Below are 22,578 nucleotides of genomic sequence, written 5' to 3' on the forward strand. Positions count from 1 at the left end.
AGGCTGGTCTCAAACTCCTGACCTCAGGTGATCCACCCGCCTTGGCCTCCCAAAGTGTTGGGATTACAGGTGTGAGCCACTGCACCCAGCTCCCATTAATCTTTTTAATGCTTGTGGATACTTGTTTGTTAAATACAATTTCTCTGTTTTCTGATTTTAGCCTTCTCTTCATTTCCTGAGTGCTCCCCAATGGTTGGCCCAACTTTTTGCTATATTTATACTTGCTTCTCTTCAAGATGCATTCCATCACAGGTAGAATTACTACTCATAAAATTAAATTGTTATAGTATAAGACATACAGTTTTACTGTGTGGCCCCTATGATGGTTCTGAGTCTGTGTTCACAGTGAGGCATGCAGGAACACTAACAATAGCTATCATTTATTGAGCCCTTAGCAGGTACTTAGTAAATAAACATTTACTACATCTCTATTGATTTCCTCCTCCAAACAGTTCAATAAACCTTCCCTTGAAAATTCTATATTTTCTTGGCCCTTTGCTTTGTTGTAATAAAATAACAACTCTAAGAGGTAAGCACTATTGTTATCCCCATTCTAAAAATAATGAAACTGAGAGGTTTAGTAAGTGCCCCAAGTCACACGGTCAGTGACAGTGATGAAGCAGGGATTGCAGTAGAGGCAGTGTGGCTCCAGGGTCCACATTATTAACCACAGTGCACTCTTTCTCCGAGCAAGTCCTGGTTCTTAAATAGGGACACACTGAGTAGAAAACTTAGTCATTATTTGCTCATTCTATTTATGAAATCCCATGTACCACAGGCTAACATTTTTCAAGTAGGTGTAATATGCTTGGAAATTATTTAATTATAAATATGAAACATAAAATTGTCAGCAGAATACTATAAGGTAGGGCTGCACTAATAGTATTATAGATGGTTTGACTGGAAAGGACTCTGAGTTTATCTGGTTCAACCCCATTGTTTTCCAGTGAGCAAATTGAGACAGATGTATAATTACATTTAGAAAATGACTCCAACCCATGCCTTCTTATTCTGAGCTTGGAATTTCTCCTTTGGTATTTCTTTTTTTAATCTGGATGCTAAGGTTGTATTTTTACAACCTTAGTACCTGAACAGCATTATAAATAAAACTATGTTTTACCACAAACAAACCAAAAACCTACTAGCTGCTGATGTAGTAGTGGTGGCAGGGATGAGTAGTTTAGTTAAGTTTAAAACTATGCTGAAAATTAGAATAGGAAATGTGTTAGGAATTTTAGTACAGGCGAGGCTGTGATGGAGAGAATTACAGATCCCTAGAAATCAGACAGTCAGAGATTTTATGGTTATTTATACTGGTGAAAGTCGAGTCTCTTGAAATTTAATGGGAGATTAAGGAAGACTGATTATTCTTTGAGACACGGAGGTCTGAATGTTTAACAGCGGAATGTCACAGTACTGTGAGATATTTCAGAAGATGATAATTTTGTTGCTACACGGGTCATATTGTAAATATACCACAACTACTACAGATGTGAGGGAATGAATCTGTGTTAATTTAGTTAGTTCAAGTTTACAACTTATAACAAGTTTATAAGTGTAAGTTTCTTGAGAGAGGAAAACTGTTCCCTGTCCATCAAAGCTGATTGCTGTGCAAAAAAAGTAACATTTTAAATATGAAGTTATTAAAGTATGAATGATGGTTGCACCTTCAACTATTTTTCTGTATAGAATAACCACTAATACTTGGAGACAGATCATTTACCTGTTGGCTGAAAACAAATTCTTCTGAGCGATATAGACTTTTCAAGGGAAGGTCTATTGGACTTTTTGGATGAGGAACACAATGGAGACTTATTAAATGCTTATTGAGTATAAATGACTGTTGGAGATATAGCGATGTCGATGTGCTGTTCCATAATAGATGTATTAACATTCCTGTTCACTATTTCGTTACAGGTCCTGCTCTCCTGAGCTCTCAGTTCTGATATAAGCTTGGAAGAAGAGTAAATGAGACAGAGTAACAATGTTACAGAATTTGTCCTCCTGGGGCTCACTCAGGATCCTGATGTGCAAAAAGCATTATTTGCCATGCTTTTACTCATATACATTGTGTCAATGGTGGGAAATCTCCTCATTGTGGTGACTACTCTAGGCAGCCCCTCCTTGGGCTCCCCAATGTACTTCTTCCTTGCCTACTTGTCACTTCTGGATGCCATATATTCCACTGCCATGTCACCCAAATTGATGATGGACTTACTCTGTGATAAAAACAGCATTTCCTTCTCAGCTTGCATGGGTCAGCTCTTCATAGAACACTTACTTGGTGGTGCAGAGGTCTTCCTTCTGGTACTGATGGCCTTTGATCGCTATGTGGCCATCACTAAGCCACTGCAGTATTTGAATATCATGAATCGACAGGTTTGCATCTTTCTCTTGGTGGTGGCCGTGGTTGGAGGTTTTGTGCACTCTGTGGTTCAAATTGTTATTGTGTACAGTCTACCATTCTGTGGCCCCAATGTCATTGACCATTTCATCTGTGACATGTACCCATTATTGGAACTGGCGTGCACCGACACCTACTTTATAGGCCTCACTGTGGTTGCCAATGGTGGAACAATCTGTATGGTCGTCTTTACCTTTCTGCTAATCTCCTACGGAGTCATCCTAAACTCCCTTAAAACTTACAGTCAGGAAGGGAGGCGTAAAGCCCTGTCTACCTGCAGCTCCCACATCACCGTGGTGGTCTTGTTTTTTGTTCCCTGTATTTTCATGTACGTTAGACCAGTTTCCAACTTTCCCTTTGATAAATTCGTGACTGTGTTTTATACAATTATCACACCCATGTTGAATCCTTTAATGTACACATTGAGAAATTCAGAGATGAAAAATGCTATGAAAAAACTCTTGTGTAAAAAGTTAAATATAGTTAGAATGAGTTTCTCCCACACTGAACATGTTTGTTACTAGTTCTAAGGCAACAAATAGCCAGTAAATTCTATCTGGATAATGTAATCATTCAACAGATTCTGTGGGGGTGCTTCTCTCTATCTACATAAAGCCGTCAAAAAAAATAGAATAAATTATCCACTGAGACTAGAATCAATCTAATAGAGAAATTCTGGAGAATGAATAAAAGTCACAGATAGTGGCCTTGGTACGAGTAAAAATAAAACCAAGCTCACCTTGTAACTTTATTTTTCTCAGTTGATATTGAAATAGGACTTAAAAAATGGTCTATTCTTTTCAAAAGAGCAAACACAAGCCACTTCCTTCTGTAGATGTACTTTTACCCAAATTCATGAGAAAACAATTTAGCTAATACTTAGAACAAATTTCTGGACCAAGAGAGTAGTTTTTAAATCTTATTGTTTATTATTCTATCAGTAAAGCAGCTTTCTGTATTTTTAATTTTGTTTTAAGATTGCTTTCATTCCTCAGGTCATGTCTATGCATTTCCAGTTCAGGATATTTGGATGACAGATGATATTGTCTTTAATTAAAAGCATTATTAGTAAAGAATTTTGTCAGATGGAATGTAGATGATGATGAAAACAGAATCTAGATCTTTACTGCAGGAAAAAAATACTTTTCTTTAGTTTTGAGAACTGTACTAATCCAAGTTGTAAACATATTTTTATGATTTTCCTCACTATTTCCCATGTGAATTTTTGCCAATCTTTGAAGAAAAGGCAAAGCTTCTTATTTTGTACTCATGATGCTGAAAATATGAATAAGGAAATGTGTTATTTTCTGTAAGCAACATGTTTTCTAAATGTTGTATTTAATTTAAATTGCTTATAGACTTAAACATGATTTGTTGTGGCATAGGCAACATTTTGGTTTTCAATTTCATGTTAAAAAACAAGTTTTTCTCAGTGTGCAGCCACCTTAGGACATCAGAAAACAAGAAGACTGAATTGCTTTAATTGCAGTATAGAACATTGTGCTTTGTGTGATTTAACTTTTTAAAATAAATTTCATTATGTATGTTGAAAATATACAACATGATGTTATGGGATACACATAGAGAGTAAAAAGGTTACGATTGTGAGGCAAATTAATATATATATCATCTAAAACACTTACTTTGTGTGGAAAAGCAGCTAACGTCTACTCATTTAGCATAAACACCAAATAGAGTACAATTTTGTTACCTATAGTCTTCATGTTGTACCTTAGTCAGAGGATATAAAATAACAGAAACAGAAAGGAAGAATGAACATGTCTAGAGATCTAATGTACAAAAATTGACTTTTCTAAATAAAAAATGTTATAACTTTTATTACTTAAAAATTGTATAATTTGTATGAATACCAAATGATATGTGAAATTGATAATATTATCAATATAATTGAAACCACCTGTGTGTACCACCCTGATGCCATTCCTCTGCTTCTCGCCAGAGATAAACCCAATGCTAAATGTCTTTTCAATCATAGTTAAAATAGTTTAACTACATATGTACTTTTTCTTAAAAGATATTGTTTAGATTTTTATATTCCTTGCCTTTATTAAAATTATATTGCCCATAGTTTTCTAAATTTTACTTTCTTTCACAATGTAAATGTTCTAAGATTTGATTATATTACGGTGTGCTGCTTTAGTCCCTTAATTTTGCCTGGTATATATTATTCCATGTATCAATATACCACAATGTATGCGTCAATTCAATCAGAGGCCATTTACATGGTTTTTAGTTTGTTTTTTTATGTTGCACAATATGCTGCTATGGACATCCTGAAAAAAAATTTTTTTTGTTAAGTATAAGCTTATATACCTTTACAAATTATTGCATTGTTTTCTAATGTTATATTACGAATCCCCTCATCAACCAGTTAAGTTAGTCCGACCAATAGTGCATGAAAGTTTCATTGCTCTACATCCTTACCAACACCTCGGTATAGTGAGATGTTTGGTATTTTCGCTAATGTAATAGCTTTAAGACTGTGAATACATTGTGGCTTTCATTTGCAATCTTTATTGCTATTGAAGTTGAATCTATTCTTAATGTGTTTATTGGATCTCTGTTTTTTTTCTAATTTTCCTTAGGTCATTAAAAAGTCAAGAAAAAAACATGCTATCGAGGATGTGGAGAAATAGGAACACTTTTATACTGTTGGTGGAAGTGTAAATTAGTTCAACCATTGTGGAAAATAGTGTGGTGATTCCTCAAGGATCTAGAACTAGAAATACCATTTGACCCGGCAATCCCATTACTAGGCATATACCCAGAGGATTATAAATCATTCTACTGTAAGGACACATGCATATGTATGTTTATTGTAGCACTGTTCACAATAACAAAGCCTTAGAAACAACCCAAATGCTCACCAATGATAGACTGGATAAAGAAAATGTGGCGGGCCGGGCGCGGTGGCTCAAGCCTGTAATCCCAGCACTTTGGGAGGCCGGGATGGGTGGATCACGAGGTTAAGAGATCGAGACCATTCTGGTCAACATGGTGAAACCCCGTCTCTACTAAAAATACAAAAAATTAGCTGGGCATGGTGGCGCATGCCTGTAATCCCAGCTACTTGGGAGGCTGAGGCAGGAGAATTGTCTGAACCCAGGAGGCAGAGGTTGCGGTGAGCCGAGATCGCGCCATTGCACTCCAGCCTGGGTAACAAGAGCGAAACTCCGTCTCAAAAAAAAAAAAAAAAAAAAAAAAAAAGAAAATGTGGCACATTTACACCATGGAATACTATGCAGCCGTAAAGAAGGATGAGTTCATGTCCTTTGCAGGAACGTGGATAAAGCTGGAAACTATCATTCTCAGCAAACTAACACAAGAACAGAAAACCAAACACCACATCTTCTCACTCATAAGTGGGAGTTGAATGATGAGAACACATGTACACAGGGAGGGGAACATCACACATTAGGACCTGTCGGGGGGTTGGGGTTGGGGGACTAGAGGAGGGATAGTATTAGGAGAAATGCCTAATGTAAATGATAGATTGATGGGTGCAGCAAACCACCATGGCATATGTAAACCTAAGTAACAAACCTGCATGTACTGCATGTATTCCAGGACTTAAAGTATAATAAAATAATTAAAAAAATATATATATACCTAGTAATAGGATCGCTGGATCACATGATCATTTTAATTTCTGAGAACCCTTCATGCTGTTTTCTGTAATATCTGTACTAATATACATTACTAGCAGCAGTAGCAAGGGTTCCCTGTTCTTCACATCCTCACCAACGCTTGTTAACTTTTGTCTTTTTGATATACCCAGTCTAACAGGTTTGAGGTAACATTTAATTGTGATTTTAATTTGCATTCCTCTGGTGATTAGTGATTTTGAGCATTTCTTTATATACATTTTAGGCCTTGTTTAGAGAAATGGTTATTCAGATCTGATATGGTTTGGCTGTGTCCCTACTCAAATCTCATCTTGAATTCTCACATGTTGTGGGAGAGACCTAGTGGGAGCTAATTGAATCAGAGGGATAAGTCTTTCTCCTGCTGTTTTATGATAGTGAATAAGTCTCATGATATCTGATGGTATTATAAAGAGGAGTTTCCCTGCACAATATCTCAGAGAGCTTGTCTGCTGCCTTTCATATAATACCTGACTTTTTCCTCTTTGCCTTCTGCCATGATTGTGAGGCCTCCACAGCTATGTGGGACTATAGGTTCAATAAATTTCTTTCCTTTGTAAATTGTCCAGTCTTTGGTATTTCTTTATCAGCAGTGTGAAAACAGACTAATATGGTAAATTGGTACTGGGAATGGGGCCGGCTGAAAAGATACCTGAAAATGTGGAAGTGACTTCGGGACTGGGTAACAGATGGAATTTGGAACAGTTTGTAGGGCTCAGAAGAAGACAGAGAAAGATGGGAAAGTTTGAAACTCCCTGGAGATTTGTTGAATGGCTTTGACCAAAATGCTGATAATGGCATAGTCAATGGAATCCAGGCTGAGGTGGTCTCAGATGGAGAGGAGAAATTTGTTAAGAACTGGAGCAAAGGTGACTCTTGTTATGTTTTAGCAAAGAGATTTGTGGTATTTTTCCCATGCTCTAGAGATTTGTGGAACTTTGAACTTGAGAGAGATGATTTAGAGTATCTGGCAGAAGAAATTTTTAAGCAGCAAAGCATTCAAGATGTGAGTTGGGTGCTGTAAACAACATAAGTTTTATAAGGGAAACAGAGCATAAAAGTTTGGAAAATTTTCAGCATTACATTGTGATAGAAAAGAAAATCCCATTTTCTGAGGAGAAATTTAAGCCAGCTGCAGAAATTTGCACAAGTAATGAGAAGCCAAGTGTTAATCACCAAGACAAAGTGGAAAATGTCTCCTGGGTATGTCAGAGACCTTTGAAGCAGCCTTTCCCAACATAGGCCTGGAGGCCTAGAAGAAAAAAATAGGTTTCATGGGCCTGGCCCAGGGTTCCTCTGCTGTGTGCAGTCTAGGGACTTGGTTCCCTGCCTCACAGCTGCCCCATCCATGACTAAAAGGGGCCAAGGTACAGCTCAGGTCACGGTTTCAGATGGTGCAAGCCCAAGCCTTGGCAGCTTCCACATGGTGTTGAGCCTGCAGGTGCACAGAAGTCAAGAATTGGGGTTTGTGAACTTCTGCCTAGATTTCAGAGAATGTATGGAAATGCCTGGATGTCCAGGCAGAAGTTTGCTACAGGGTTGGAGCACTCATGGAGTACCTCTGCTAGGGCAGGGTAGAAGAAAAATATGGGGTTGGTGTCCTGACACAGAATCTCTACTTGGGGGAGCTGTGTAACTGTAAGAAGAGGGCCACTGTCCTCCAGACCCCAGAATGGTAGATCCATTGAAAGCTTGCACCATGTGCCTGGAAAACCTGCAGACAACACCAGCCAGTGAAGGCAGCCAGGAAAGAGACTGTACCTTGCAAAGCTGCCCAAGACCATGGGAACAGGGGTGGAGCTGCCCAAGACTATGGGAACCCACCTCTTGCATGAGCATTACCTAGATGTGAGACAGGGAGTCAAAAGAGATCATTTTGGAGCTTTAAGATTTGACTGCCCTGTTGGATTTTGGACTTTCATAGGGCTTGTAACCCCTTTGTTTTGGCCAATTTCTCCCATTTGGGATGACTGTATTTACCCAAGGCTAACAGCAGAACAGGCAAAGCTGAGGAAATAATCTTAGATCTCAAAGACTGGCTCCTTGAAATAACTTAATCAGACAAAAATGAAGAAAAAAAGAATTAAAAATATAGACAAAACTGAGAAATTGAGATTATGTAAGGAAACCAAGTTTATGACTCACTGGCATTCCTGAAAGAGATGGGGAGAAAGCAAGCACCTTGGAAAACATATTTCAGGATGTACTTTATGAAAACTTTGCCAACATTGTTAGAGGGAAACATTCAAACTCAGGAAATGCAGAGAACACCTGTGAGTTAATACACATGAAGAACATTCCCAAGGCACATAATAATCAGATTCTCCAAAGATGAAATGAAAAAAAATGTTAAAGGCAAGTATAGACAAGAGGCAGGTCACATACAAAGGGAAATCCATTGCCCTAATAGTGAACCTTCCAGCAGGAAATCATAAGAGCCAGAAGAGAGGCCTCTATTCAGCATTCCTAAAGAAAAGAATTTCCAAACAAGAATGTCAGATCTGGCCAAATTAAGCTTGATAAGTGAAAAATACAAATTTTTCTCAGACAAGCAAATGCTGAGGGAATTTGTTACCACCAGACATGCCTTACAAGAGGTTCTGAAATGAGCACTAAATGTAGAGAGACTATTATAGCCACTACAAAAACACACTTGAGTACACCAACCAGTGACACTATGAAGGAACCACACAAACGGAGCTGCTTAATAACCAACTAACAACACAATGACAGAATCAAATACACACATGTCAATGCTAACCTGGAATCTAAATGGACCAAATGCTCCAATTAAAAGACACAGAGTGGAATGCTGGATTTAAAAAAAGCACACAACAACAAAGAAAACAAAAAAACAAGATCCAACGTTATGCCATCTTCAAGAGACCCATCTCATATGCAGTGATACCCAGAGACTCAAAGATATGGAGTAAAATATACAAAGCAAACTGAAAACAAAAAAAAGCAGGGGTTCTAATTCTAATTTAAGAAAAAGACTTTAAACCAGCAAATATCAAAAAAGACAAAGAAGGACATTGCATAATGGTAAAGGGTTCAATTCAACAAGATCTAACTATCCTAAATATATGTGCAGGGAACAATGATGCATCCAGATAAATAAAGTAAGTTTTTAGAGACCTGCAAAGAGACTTAGGTTCCCACACAATGATAGTGGGAAACTTCAACAACCCTCTAACAGTATTAAATTATCAAAACAGAACACTAACAAAGATATTCAGGACCTGAACTCAACACTTGACCAACTTGATCTAATAAGTATCTATAGTATTCTCCAACGCAAAACAACAGAACATACATTCTTGTCATCATATGGCACAAAATCTAAAATCAAACCAACTGAGCATACAACAATACTCAGCAATTCAATAAAACTGAAATCATATCAACACACTTTCAGATTTTCTCAACAATAAGAAAATTACACAAACCTTACAATTAATGAAAATTAAACAATCTGCTTCTGAATGACTTTTGAGTAAATAAAGAAATTGAGGCAGAAATCAAGAGGATCTTTGAAATTAATTAGAAAAAAATACAACTTACTAAAATCTCTCGTACACAGCTAAGGCAGTGGCAAAAAGAGAAGTTTATTGCAATAAATGCCCACATCAAAAAGTTAGAAAGATGTCAAATTAACAAACTCACAGCTAACAAACATCTCTATGCACAGAAACTAGAAAACCTAGAAAAAATGAATAAATTTCTGGATACATAAATCCTCCCAAGATTGAACCAGGAAGAAACTAAATTCCTGAACAGATCAATAATGAGTTCCAAAATTGAATAAGTAATAAAAAATCTACTAACCCAAAACAGTTCAGGACCAGACGGATTTACAGCTGAATTCTACCAGATGTATAAAGAAAAGATAATACCATTCCTATGGGAAGTATTCCAAAAGTAAGAAACGTACTGGCCTTCGATGCAGTTATGTTTGTGTTAATATCTCTCTGTGTCCATTGCTTTGTTACAGGTGTTATTCCCTAGAGAACGCACCAACAAGTCCTGCATACAAATCTAGCAGAAACGATTTTTTTGGAAATACAACCCACACATTTTTGTAAATGTTCTTTGCTCTTGGTTCTCTCAGAGGGGGTCATAAATTGAATTGTTATGGTTCTCCTTTTCTGGTTTCTTCTTACCAGAGCTTTGCATGGAGTTACACTGTTTTTGTCTTCTGTTCATTTTGAAGTCCTGAAGTAAGACTTCTATATAGATAAATAGTTGAAATTTTTGGGTGTCCTCTAAGATTTCTAGTTCATAGGTGCCCTCTTTATAACTTTTTTTTAGCATAGTACAAAATTTAAGTGAGGAAAGAAGAATTAGAATACCTTTAGATTTTGTCATACTTCTTTGTTTCCTCAGAACTTTAATTTCCTCTTTTTACTTCCTTACTTTCCTTTACCATGAAGTCACCCAGGAGTACCTTTCCTTGCTAATAGTCCTCATCTCCCCCAGAAGTGATGCCCTTTGAAGAATACCATCATAGGTCCTGCATATTTTCATTCTTTCTCTCTGCTCAACATCCTGCTTTATCAGACATCAGACCTCTCATGAATGATTTTGAAATTAATGTGACTTAGGCTTTTTTGGGTGATTCTGGCCGGACTACATTTCCCTTGGGCTTCCTACCTCCACCTCCTGTTCTCTACAGTCTCTTCAGGGTTCCCCCACCTTCCTCTCTGTTTGTAGCTGCAGAGATCTCTTTGCTGGGATTTGATGTTTATTTCTCTATTTAGAGGTAATTTGAAATTCATAGTATTCTCGGTGTCAGTTATGCTAAATGTCCTAGTTATGTGTGATATTATGTACTTGCTGTGTTGTATGTTTTGAATGTTTTTTGGAGGATATGTAGAGAGATTCTGACTTCAGGAGGAGCTGCCATTGTTATATGAAAGACATCTGAATATTGAGTGTCAAATATTTCTGTATTTAATTTTATTTATAATACTTTTAAAATTATAGGTTCTAATTATTTGTTTCTGTATTACTTTTTGAGAAAGATTTTTCCCCCTCTGGACAAAATTTCTGTATTGGGTTTGATAGGTGGATGTTATCTCATCTGAGTTCCATTGAAACTTTTAGTAAGTTGATTAGCAATGGTCTTGTGCTGTTCTCATTAGGTATGTTTGCCATAACACAAAGCCTTAAGCTTTCCATTTCACTCTAGTGCCTTCTTAGAGCTGAGAATTTAAAATATATACTGATTAATCAGAAGCAAAGGAATCTTGTTCATGCAACTTTTCTGTCTTTTTTTAAATAAGGGATTTGCTCTTTAATGTTACAGTGCTATTTTTTTGGCACTTAATTATCCTAAAGTATTTGTCCAGGAGAAACTTCTAAAAATATAGAATGCCCTGGAAAGATCATGTGGAAGGGCTCTGTTCTCTGGGGCATGATTCCTCAGTGAATTAATTTGGAAAAAGCAACCTTGGGGACAAACCCAGTGAAATATTTTGTTGTTAATTGTTGATTAAGTCATAGCTTCTCTTATCTGGGAGAAGATTTCTTGTCAGCTGTTAATGTTACTGTCAAAATAGGAAATAAAAGCCAATACCAGATATAGGTGATGGGGGGATGAAGGCAACAAACCACCTTGCCATGTATGTCCCTATGCAACAATCCTGCATGATCTGCACACTTAGTGCAGAACCTAAAGTACAATTAAAAAAAAGCTTAAAAAAAGCCATTACCTTACTAGACGTGAACCATACTAAAGCAGTAATATAAACATATGAGTCCTTTTAAAATATTCAAGACAAAGCCCGGTTTTTAGATCATTTTTGTGCACTACTGACTAAGAATGTTATAAAAAGTTCGTTCAGTTAATGAGGTCAGTAGACATAATAATGGGGTTTTAAATTTCTTTAATATTAATATATATATTCTCAATGACAACTTCCCAAATTGGTGATTCATCAGTCATATCAACTGTTTATTCCTGAAACCAACTCCTGATAATCCCATAATCCAAATGAAAATGTTTATGAAAGTTGAAGAAGATGATCACGCTTTGTTCCGGCAAAAGGCAATATATCACCATGTGGCAAAGCATTTGCAGCTTCAGTGACCATGTGCCTTCTTTTCTTTGCAGTGACGCCTGTATTTATAGAGTGTCAATCCTGACTTATCTTCATCGCACTAGGCAGTAATTTTCTAGGAACAAAGAAAAAAACTGCAGAAGCCTGGATTTGGAGCTAGTGACCAAGGAGGAAATAGAAAACCCAGGTAACAAATTTAAAAAGTTTTTCCCTGCTGTTATGATAGAGGCAAAATAGACTTTATTTGAAAGAGTTATGTATCTTTCTTAAAAAGTAGGTTTTATTATTTAATCTCAAGTGTCTTATGCCAGAACCTTCAAGAATAAAACAGCATACACATTTTTTTCATTTTATAGAATATTATTAGTATAAGTACAATGGTAATAATTTTCTCCAAATTTTTAATTAGAATATTTTAATTATATATTGAAATAAAATGCATAGCACAACATAACAACATGACTATATTTAGTATTTACAGTAACTTCATTTAGATTGCTTTATATAATTTAGAGAATACAACAATTATTTATCTTATATCTTAATACATTGATAATAACAGTAAGGATTACTATATTTCTTTTTCTTTTTAACCTTGTATATAGTCTTTGTAAATGTCCTGGTTCTGTGCTGATGTTGTATTTGTGTTGATACTTTTTTATTATGATAAAATATACATAACACATTGTTATACAATTACCATCACTGCCCATCTCCAAAACTTTTCATCGTTCTAAACTGAAATTCCATATTCATCAAACAATAATTTTTCCTCACCCCCTCCTCTTTGTCCCTGGTAACCACTGTTGTACTTTCTATGTCTATGAATATGACTATTATAGGTGCCTTATAATAGTGACAACCATATTTGTCATTTTGTGTTTGGCTTAGCATGTCTTCAGGGTTCACTCATGTTGTAGTATTATCACAACTTCATTGCTTTTTAAGGTTGAATCATATCCCCTTGTCTGTATATTCTCTAATTTGTTTATTCATTCATTAATTGATGAGCATTTAAGTTGTTTCCATCTTTTGGCTATTGTGAATAATTCTGCCATGAACATCAGTGTACAAATATTCGTTTCAGTCTGTGATTTCTGTTTTTTTGTGCATAGCCCTCAAATAACATTCACATGACCACATAAACATTCCTCACCTGTCTTTCTTCATAGCTCATTCCCCTCTTTGACATTTATTATTAAAACTAATTTAATCTGAGATACCTCTTTGTAGATTGGGGGATCAACTGGGTCCATAGCAGGGTGTGTCCAGTTTTACTCACTACATTTTTAAAACCCTAAAAATAAGGACATATTTATGTGGCTGACTCACAGGCAGGAATTGATGTTGGCATTTTCCCTAAGTTTCTGTAGATCTTGTACCTAATGACATTTATAACTTCTGTTTCCGTGGACCCTAAATTACCCTTTCTAATATGGTATATGTGTAGATTGATAAATTTACCCAGTAACTAGACTTTTCAGAACACGAATTTTCATATTTTGTAAAGATTGCTATTGTGGGATACCTATCATAGATTCACATTTTTTTGAGTATTTCTTTTTTCTTTATATTATTATTATTATTTTTTTATTGCATTTTAGGTTTTGGGGTACATGTGAAGAACATGCAAGATTGTTGCATAGGTACACACATGGCAGTGTGATTTGCTGCCTTCCTCCCCATCACCTATATCTGGCATTTCTCCCTATGCTATCTCTTCCCAATTCCCCACCCGTCTCTCTCCCTCCCCTATTTCCCCCCAACAGACCCCAGATTTACTCAGTCTCATTTGCATATGTTAAGAAATTTGAAGAATCTTACTAATGTTTGAATCAAATATATATTTTTTTCATAAAATATAATATTGATAAAATACAGAATTTGGAATCATTCAGTGATAATTCTCAATAGTTTAGAATAATAGTAATGCCTCTAAGAACATTTTAATAAGTGAAATATTTATTGAGTAATTGAAATACTATAAATAAATATGGGTTATAAGTACAAAAAGATCAACCAGAGAGACTGTCCTACTGGAAGTCATCTCTTGAAAGCTCAGACAGCTCCTATGAATTGTGAATACTCATTTTCTATTATAAATGCAGAATAGTTTTGTAATTGCCAGTAAAGATATTTAATCATCACGTATGTATGCAGCAAAATATCAGAAACTCCAAGGAACTTCAAGGAAGCTGATCTTATCTTCTGATCTATCCTAAACTTTAAAATCGGATGTTTTCATTTTTCTTTGACCCAAATGTGTAAAGATTCCTCAAAGCAAGTGCTGCTACTGATGCTGACCTACCTTCCAGGCCACCTCCTGATTGATAGCTCTGGGAATCTGATATTCTTCTGTTCTCAACTCATTCAGTTCCCTCAACCAAAATGCTTACCAACATTTCATTCAGCTTATGGCCTTTACTTATTTCCATCTGCCTTTGCTAAGTTATCTCTTATTTTACTTATGTCTCTGCTTTTACTCTCCTTCTGACGCTTGAGTATGTCTTGGCTTGCCTTGATACGTAAAGGATAGAATAATCTCTTTACCTTCACAAATGACAATTGCTAATATAGAGCATATTTAAAATAATTCTGCTAATACAAACTTGCACACATTGCACATAAAATTGGGTCTGAATCACATCTGAAGACCCAACAGATGATTTATTTTACTCAAGTGAGGATGAATATCTCGTATTTGACAAAAATTCCAATAACCAAGAACTAATATGAAAAAACTCTCATGTATTGATTAATAATCAAATAAACTTTAGGACATACTAAGCCTGATTAACATAAAATGGTCTACCAGAAAAAATGTCATCATGTTGTTTAAGATAAATGTGTCAATGATAAGAATTCAGAAACTCGTTTACCTGGAAAGACCATTACATTTCCAATAAGGAATTATACGGTGGGATGTGATTTTTCCAAGATGCCTAAACTAAAAATCAATTATATTTTCAGATTTCTCATATATAATTATTTCTACTACACCAATATTTTTCTGGAGTCTTTATTTTTGAGATTCCAAATTCATCCATAATTAGCCATGATCAGCCTTAAACAAATGTAAAAAGTGGGGAAAATGTCTATGCAGTGCCCCTGCACTTTGATTTTTATTACCTATTTTTTTCCTCTAATGACCTAGGTTACAACAGATGAAAATTCCATATGTGTGTGTGTGTATGTGTGTGTGTGTGTGTGTGTGGTGTGTTTTCAAATAAAACATTGCTTTCATTGGGCCTTCATGGCTGGGAAGATTTTAATGCATTTATTTCCACCCACCTGCTCTCTGAGTTTGAAATTCAGTTTAATTAAGTAAACTAAATATACATTTAGTGAGCACTCACAATGTGTTTGGTTCTTTGAGTGAGTTATTACTGGATCCTAGGAGCTCACAGGAGAGTGTTTCAGAATGGTAAATGTCTGAACATTAGCCTGTAATTTTATGCTCCATATACTGGATACTACTTTACATAAATATATAAGTCAAGTCAACACATGTGAGACTGTTTTCTTGATAGATCATGGAAGAACAAAATCCGTTCAAGGAAAAAAAGAGAAATACTATGTACATGTCAAAAATGCAGTCTTTTTAAGAGATATTCTCTAGAAAGCAGCTCTATTTTGATGTGTAATAGATTATCTCACATTTGTGTCCACTCACATATACCTTCCAGTTAGAAACCTGAAGCCTCATCATTGTGGTTAAAACAATACATTTGTAAAAATAAAAAGGATAATTGTGGGAGGAGATTCTAGACACTCCTTTTCCAATGAGCTGCTCTATGTGAGGCCCTGGTCGGGGGAAACATGGTTGAGGAAGGCATCACATTTTTGACATGGGGCTTGTGACAAATAACCTCAAATGTATCATTGACCCGTTTGTTTGTAGGCTCTGACACCTGAGTCCAATACTTTCAGAAGAACACATGGAAAATAGGAACAATGTGACTGAATTTATCCTCTTGGGGCTCACACAGAATCCTGAGGGGCAAAAAGTTTTATTTGTCACATTCTTACTCATCTACATTGTGACGATAATGGGCAACCTGCTTATCATAGTGACCATCATGACCAGCCGGTCCCTGGGTTCTCCCATGTACTTTTTTCTGGCTTCTTTATCATTTATTGATACTGTCTATTCTACTGCCATTGCTCCCAAAATGATTGTTGACTTGCTCTCTGAGAAAAAGACCATTTCCTTTCAGGGTTGTATGACTCAGCTTTTTATGGATCATTTATTTGCTGGTGCTGAAGTCATTCTCCTGGTGGTGATGGCCTATGACCGCTATGTGGCCATCTGTAAGCCTCTTCATTATTTGATCATCATGAATCGTCGAGTCTGCGTTCTCATGCTATTGGTTGCCTGGATCGGAGGGTTTCTTCACTCATTGATTCAATTTCTCTTGATTTATCAGCTCCCTTTCTGTGGCCCCAATGTCATTGACAACTTCCTGTGTGATTTGTATCCCTTATTGAAACTTGCTTGCACCAATACCTATGTCATTGGACTTTCTATGATAGCAAATGGAGGAGCGATTTGTACTGTCACCTTCTTCACTCTCCTGCTTTCCTACGGGGTGATACTACACTCTCTTAAGACTCAGAGTTTGGAAGGGAAACACAAAGCTTTCTACACCTGTGCATCCCACATCACCGTGGTCATTTTATTCTTTGTCCCCTGTATCTTCCTGTTTGCAAGGCCCAATTCCACATTTCCCATTGATAAGTCCATGACTGTGGTTTTAACTTTTATAACTCCAATGTTGAACCCACTAATCTATACCCTGAGGAATGCAGAAATGAAAAGTGCCATGAAGAAACTTTGGAGTAAAAAACTAAACTTAGCTGGAAGAGGGCTGTACCCCTTATGAGAACGTGACATTCATTCTTTCACAGAAGCAAGGACTAATTTCACTATCCTACATGATTACATTTTGCTTATCATTCCCATTTAGTTATTTAGCTTACTTATTCTGAAGCACTTATATAAAATAATATTTAAATGCAATGTTACACCCATTACAGACCAAGAAAATTGCTTAGGTTTAACAGTGTATACTGTTTTTGTAATCATTTTGTGTTGAGATTCTTTGGTAGATAACAATATTTAGTTTTATTTCAAGCTCTTTTGTATTTTAAAACATTTATTTATTTTAAATTGACAATAATTGGGTATATTTATGAAGTACAATGTGATGGTTTGATCTACGTATACATTACAGAAAAATTTAATCAGTCTAATGAATATATCACTTCTCCAATATCTTTTTTGTGTGTGTGACAACATCAAAAATCTATTCTTGTTTATGGGCTATGATACCTTCCTGGCACATATAAATGTGACTATGAAAATTTGTTCTCTTTAGTCCAAGAGAATAATATTTTAAACTTGAAAATTCAGATTGTTAACAGAATGTTAATCTAACAGTAAAAATAAATGTCTTGATCAAATTAATGAATTGAAGTTTCATAGGTATATTGATAGATGAAGCCAAATCTATGAGAAATAAACTGTTAATTTTGTACTGTGACAGAGTTAAGATGTCCAGATAGCATATAGTTGATATTGTATATTTTGAACAACTTTTAAACAGAAAAATTGTTCAATCCCATTCTGTATATCTAGGTCAACTGGCCTCCTCCAATAGTCGAAATATGTGTTTAAGTCACTCATAGAACAGTGGAGCCCACCGAATCTATCTACATCAAACTCTCAGAGTGCACTTAAAAAATGCAACGAATGTTAAACATTTTGGGAATGGATTTTTTTGTTTTACACAATAAATGGCTTTCAGAATCTCTGTGGACTATATCTTCTCATCGACTGAAGTAATAAATCACGGATGTCTTCTCTGTTTACAGTTACTCTATAATAGGTTTAGAGTACTAATAATACTGTATTACAAAGATAATTTTTAAAAGCTCTGCCATTACATACTGCCTTGTTGAAAAGTCAACCTATAGCATCTATATTAAGGTAAAAAGTTGGTATTTTTTTCATTTTCCTTTTCTCAGTGTGTAATAGATGTACTTAATGCACTTAGCAATATTAATGTATCCAGTTATTCAACACATATTGAATAAAAAGTAAGCCATGGAATTGTATTTATTCTTTAGTGAAGGAAGTAAAGGAGTTTTTAAAAAAGTTTTTTTTTTTAGTAACAAAGGAATCAGAATTTCATAGTCATTGGAACTGGAGAATCTGGCATCTGGATACCGGAGGGAGCACAGTTGGGATCAAGGATTCACCACCCAAGTCGTCATGCAGAGAGCAGGATGCTAAACTCAAAAAGAAACTCCTCTTGTTCTCTGCACATGCTTCTCAAAGGAAAGGACTTTCCTGCATTGAGTTTTATATAAAGGTAATTTTCTCTAAAAATTTAAAGTTTTGCTTTTCGCACTAACTTGTCTGGTCCCATTCGTCCACATAAGGTTTGAATTTCAAGTTATGCTATGAGTTGGAAACGCCCTTTGCTTTCTTATCATGGAAATAATTTTCCCATCACTTTACTGAATAATCATTTAATTGTCTACTACCTTGAAATACAAGAACTTTTATATATAAAATGCAGATATAAAAGTTGTTCTATTTCCTAGTTTTCTATTTTGTTCAATTAGTCTAATTGTCAGTTCAAGAGCCAATACTACAGTGTCTAAACTATTGAGTGTTTCAGATACTCTTGCTATAAAACGAATCACCTAACATTAAGTGGTTTAAAACACTATCGTTTAATTATTTCAGATGCTTCTGTGGGTCTTATGAGGAATTTGTTAGCAGCAGCTCAGCTGGATACTTTTAGCTTAGGGTGTCTCATGAGGTTGCAGTCAGATATTGGTTGGTGCTAAAGTCATATAAAACATTTCTTCAGTCACATGTCTAGTATGTAGGCCTGAAAGTCTTGAACAGTGAGGGCTAAAGCAATTGGTGCTTCTTGGGCATCTTCCCCTTTTTGTATGTAATTTTCCCGTATGACCTCTCAAGCATGCTGAATTCAGGGTAATGGGAGCATTTCCATGGTAGTTCAGAGTTCTAAAAAGCTGGTGTCTCTAGAGAGTGAACCAGCCAGAAGCTGTGGCGTTTCTTTGACCTAAACTTAGAAGTCACTTAGAATGACTCTGTCATATTTCATTAATCAAGATACTCATAAAGTCCCTCCTAAATGAAAACAGAGAGGACAGACTCCACCTCTTGGTTGGGAAATGGCAATGCCTGGAAAAGCATATGCAACAGGACATACTGTTGTAGAAACACAATCTGTTACAGTCTGCCCCTGCTAGAAAACACACATCCTCCCATAAGCATTGTACATTCAACTTCCTTTTTTCTGGGCCCCTTTCCCAAGTCTCATTCACATACAGCATCAGGCTCAGGTTCAAGGTCCAGGACCTCATCATCTAAATCATGTCCAGCTGTGGTTTTAGTGGCTCCTGTGGTGTGGTTCCTCTTGTGGTGCAGTTCTTTGAGTATTATATCTTTTGACTGAAATTTTCAATTGGAAGACCTTTGAACTGAAGTCAGAGGTTATCTGCCCCTTCTCTTCTCACTGGTGTGACACATATGACATAACTCATATAGATATTTACATTCAGGACGGAGAGAAAAAAAGTAATATAGTGGCTGTTCCACAGCAGTTCTGAAACTCATCTAGGTACATATCTTTTCAGTTCTTTGATTATTGTCCAGCCTACTTATGGCAGTGATATTACATGACTCTTATTTCTTCTCTTGGGCTTTGAATTCTGTCTTTGAGCTATCTATTCTTTTCCATAATAAACCTGTATTCCATAAAAACCTGTGTTTGTAGATTAATAGTTTTCTCAGCCTGCTTCTTATCTGTAGAAGTTTGGTGGTCCAAAATCCTTTCATCAGTTCATTTTAAACTACCCCTTTTTGTCCAAACTCATATAATTCCTAATTTTTCTATAAATATTATAGGGGTTGATTCCATCAGACAAAAGCTACATACATAATTATCATTGAGATAGGTCTTTCTTTTCTATGGGCTCCCTGTACAGATGCTGTGAAACAGAACCTTTAAGATTCTTACAAGCCTTATTAATTAGAGTGAGAATCTGTCAGCATGTCCCTAATATTCTTTTTTTTCCTGAGAAACAGGGTCTCACTTTGTCCCCCAGGCTGGAACGCAGTGGTATAGTCGTGGCTTACTGTCCATTGACACTACAAAGAAACTGCATCAACTAATGGGCAAAATGACCAGCTAGAATAAAAATGGCAGGGTTAAATTCACACATAACAATATTAACCTTAAAGGTAAATGGGCTAAATGCCCCAATCAAAAGACACACACTGGCAAATGGGATAAACAGTCAAGACCCTTCAGTATGTTGGATTCAGAAGACCCGACTCACACGCAATGACATGCAGAAGCTCAAAACAAAGGGATGGAAGAAGATTTACCAAGCAAGTGGAGAGAGAGAGAGAGAAAAAGCAGGTATTGCAATCCTAGTCTCTGATAAAACTGACTTTAAACCAACACAGATGAAAAGAGACAAACAAGGGCATTATATAATGGTAAAGGGATCAATGCGAGTATTTTTATTTTTTAAATACAAGTCCTGGTTCCTTAAAATTTAGTAATTCCTTCTTTAGCATTTTTCTTGAATTCTACTAGATGCAGCGAGAATAAGCTAGAAACACTTTCAAACTTCTGTGTAGAACCTGCGTAGGTCACCAGGTTCATTAGGTATATTTCCTATCTTTTGTGTTTCCACAGGCAACAACATTGCAAAACTTTTCACCACCACATCTGTAGGATGATCTTTCCTCGGGCCTCCAATAGCCTTTTTCTCCCTTTCTTTTAACTCTCACTAACTTAGCCACATTGTAGCCGACTGTGACCATGAACATAAGCTTTAAGCTACTGAATTTTGGGTGGTTTCTTACTTGATAATGTTCTGGTAATACCTGCTATATAAAAAATAATTTGCAAATAAGATTATTTTTATAACTTGTTCGTCAAAACTTCTGTTTTATTTCTGTTTTTTTTTTTCAGATGAGGGTCTTCAATATAATGGAAAATAATGATGGGGGGCATACTCGTCTCGATCTCAACATGATCTGAAGTGATGTAAAGGGAACAGTTACGAATAACATTTACTTTAGATACTCTTGTCAAGACAATTTTAGTTATGAGGATATGAGATTCAATATCTGTGCCAGAGTCTTTCTAGTTTTACTTCTTGCATTTAGTGAGTTAAAGCTAAAATGATATCCCTTCGGCTCTTTATAGATGGGTTAGCAATAGGATTTAAGTTTTAACAATGAGGTTCATTTGTATGAAGTCTGAAACAGACGTGAGATGAGGCTGTAATCTGTTACTTTTTCTGTTTTCACTGTAAGTATGGATGTGAAGATGTTTGATTTTTAAAAATATTCCTCAGAGAACTTAGCATCTGATGACTAGCTTTGTGGATGTTGAGAAATACATGAAAAACATTCAGTTTTTTGGTGCTATTCCATGTAGGTATTATCTGTTTCTGGAACTGGCAAAAGTAGATGCAGCTTCCCAGTAATGTAGGTGGCTTCCTTATCACAGAATAAACATATGAGTTATTCCTGAAAGACAACTTCACTTTGCTTAGTCAGCTTACCCAAGATTCCGTAAGTCATATGACAACTTTCAGTAAATCCTCTTCTTATACACCCTAGAGTGTCTTCTGCAATTCGTCACTGACTAATTCCATAACTGACTTCAAGTCTGGTGGCATGGACAGACTTTTGAGTTAAAAAAGTTGAAAATATGTTTACATTGTAAGATGGAGATAATCTGGTTAAGATTTATTTTTTTTTAATCTATGGTAGAACTATTAACTATTAACAGGAATGAATTGTCTTTAACAAGTTGGTTATTAAAGAATGGAAGACAGCACATGTGTGGTTTACTCCAGGAAAGTGGGCAAAAAACATGAACAGATACTTCTCAAAAAAAGACACACAAGCAGTGAACAAACATATAAAAAGTGTTCAATGTCATCAATCAGCAAATAAATGTAAATTAAAATTACAGTGAGATACCATCACACACCAGTCAGAATAGCTATAATTAAAAAGTTAAAAAACATGTTGGCAAGGTTGCAGAGAAAAGGGAATGCTTATACACTATTGGTGAGAATGTAAATTAGTTCAGCCCCCATGGAAAATAGTTTGGAGATTTCTCAAGGAACTAAAAATAGAATTACCATTTGATGCACCAATCCCTTTACTGGGTGATATGGTTTGGTTGTGTCCCCACCCAAATCTCACCTTGAATTGTAGTCCCCAGAATCCCCACATGTCATGGAAGAGACGTGGTGGAATATAATTAAATCATGGGGGTGGTTATCCCATGCTGCTGTTCTCATGTAGTGAGTGAGTGAAGGTTTGATGGTTTTATAAAGGGATTTTACCCCTTTTGCTCAGCACTTCTCTTTCCTG

The 22,578-nt window shown here is 35.9% G+C and overlaps 2 protein-coding genes across 2 annotated transcripts; both read left to right on the forward strand.

Annotated features, from left to right (window-relative positions):
* The first annotated feature begins 1,937 nt into the window (after positions 1-1,937).
* LOC100401417 (olfactory receptor 4A16-like) lies at positions 1,938-4,492 on the forward strand. The gene has a single exon (XM_017978537.5). It carries the CDS (start codon positions 1,969-1,971, stop codon positions 2,926-2,928), a length of 960 nt encoding a protein of 319 aa, XP_017834026.2. The 5' UTR covers positions 1,938-1,968; the 3' UTR covers positions 2,929-4,492.
* Positions 4,493-16,027: 11,535 nt separating this feature from the next.
* On the forward strand, positions 16,028-17,598 carry LOC100401791 (olfactory receptor 4A15). Its single transcript, XM_017978131.5, has one exon. It carries the CDS (start codon positions 16,070-16,072, stop codon positions 17,012-17,014), a length of 945 nt encoding a protein of 314 aa, XP_017833620.1. The 5' UTR covers positions 16,028-16,069; the 3' UTR covers positions 17,015-17,598.
* The last annotated feature ends 4,980 nt before the right edge of the window (positions 17,599-22,578 follow it).

The sequence above is a fragment of the Callithrix jacchus genome, chromosome 10, assembly GCF_049354715.1.
Source record: "Callithrix jacchus isolate 240 chromosome 10, calJac240_pri, whole genome shotgun sequence".
NCBI classification, from domain to species: domain Eukaryota; kingdom Metazoa; phylum Chordata; class Mammalia; order Primates; family Cebidae; genus Callithrix; species Callithrix jacchus.

What these genes read in the sequence shown, in the direction of transcription:
- LOC100401417 (XM_017978537.5), top strand. Translation starts at nt 1,969, where the DNA reads ATGAGACAGAGTAACAATGTTACAGAATTTGTCCTCCTGGGGCTCACT.
- LOC100401791 (XM_017978131.5), top strand. Translation starts at nt 16,070, where the DNA reads ATGGAAAATAGGAACAATGTGACTGAATTTATCCTCTTGGGGCTCACA.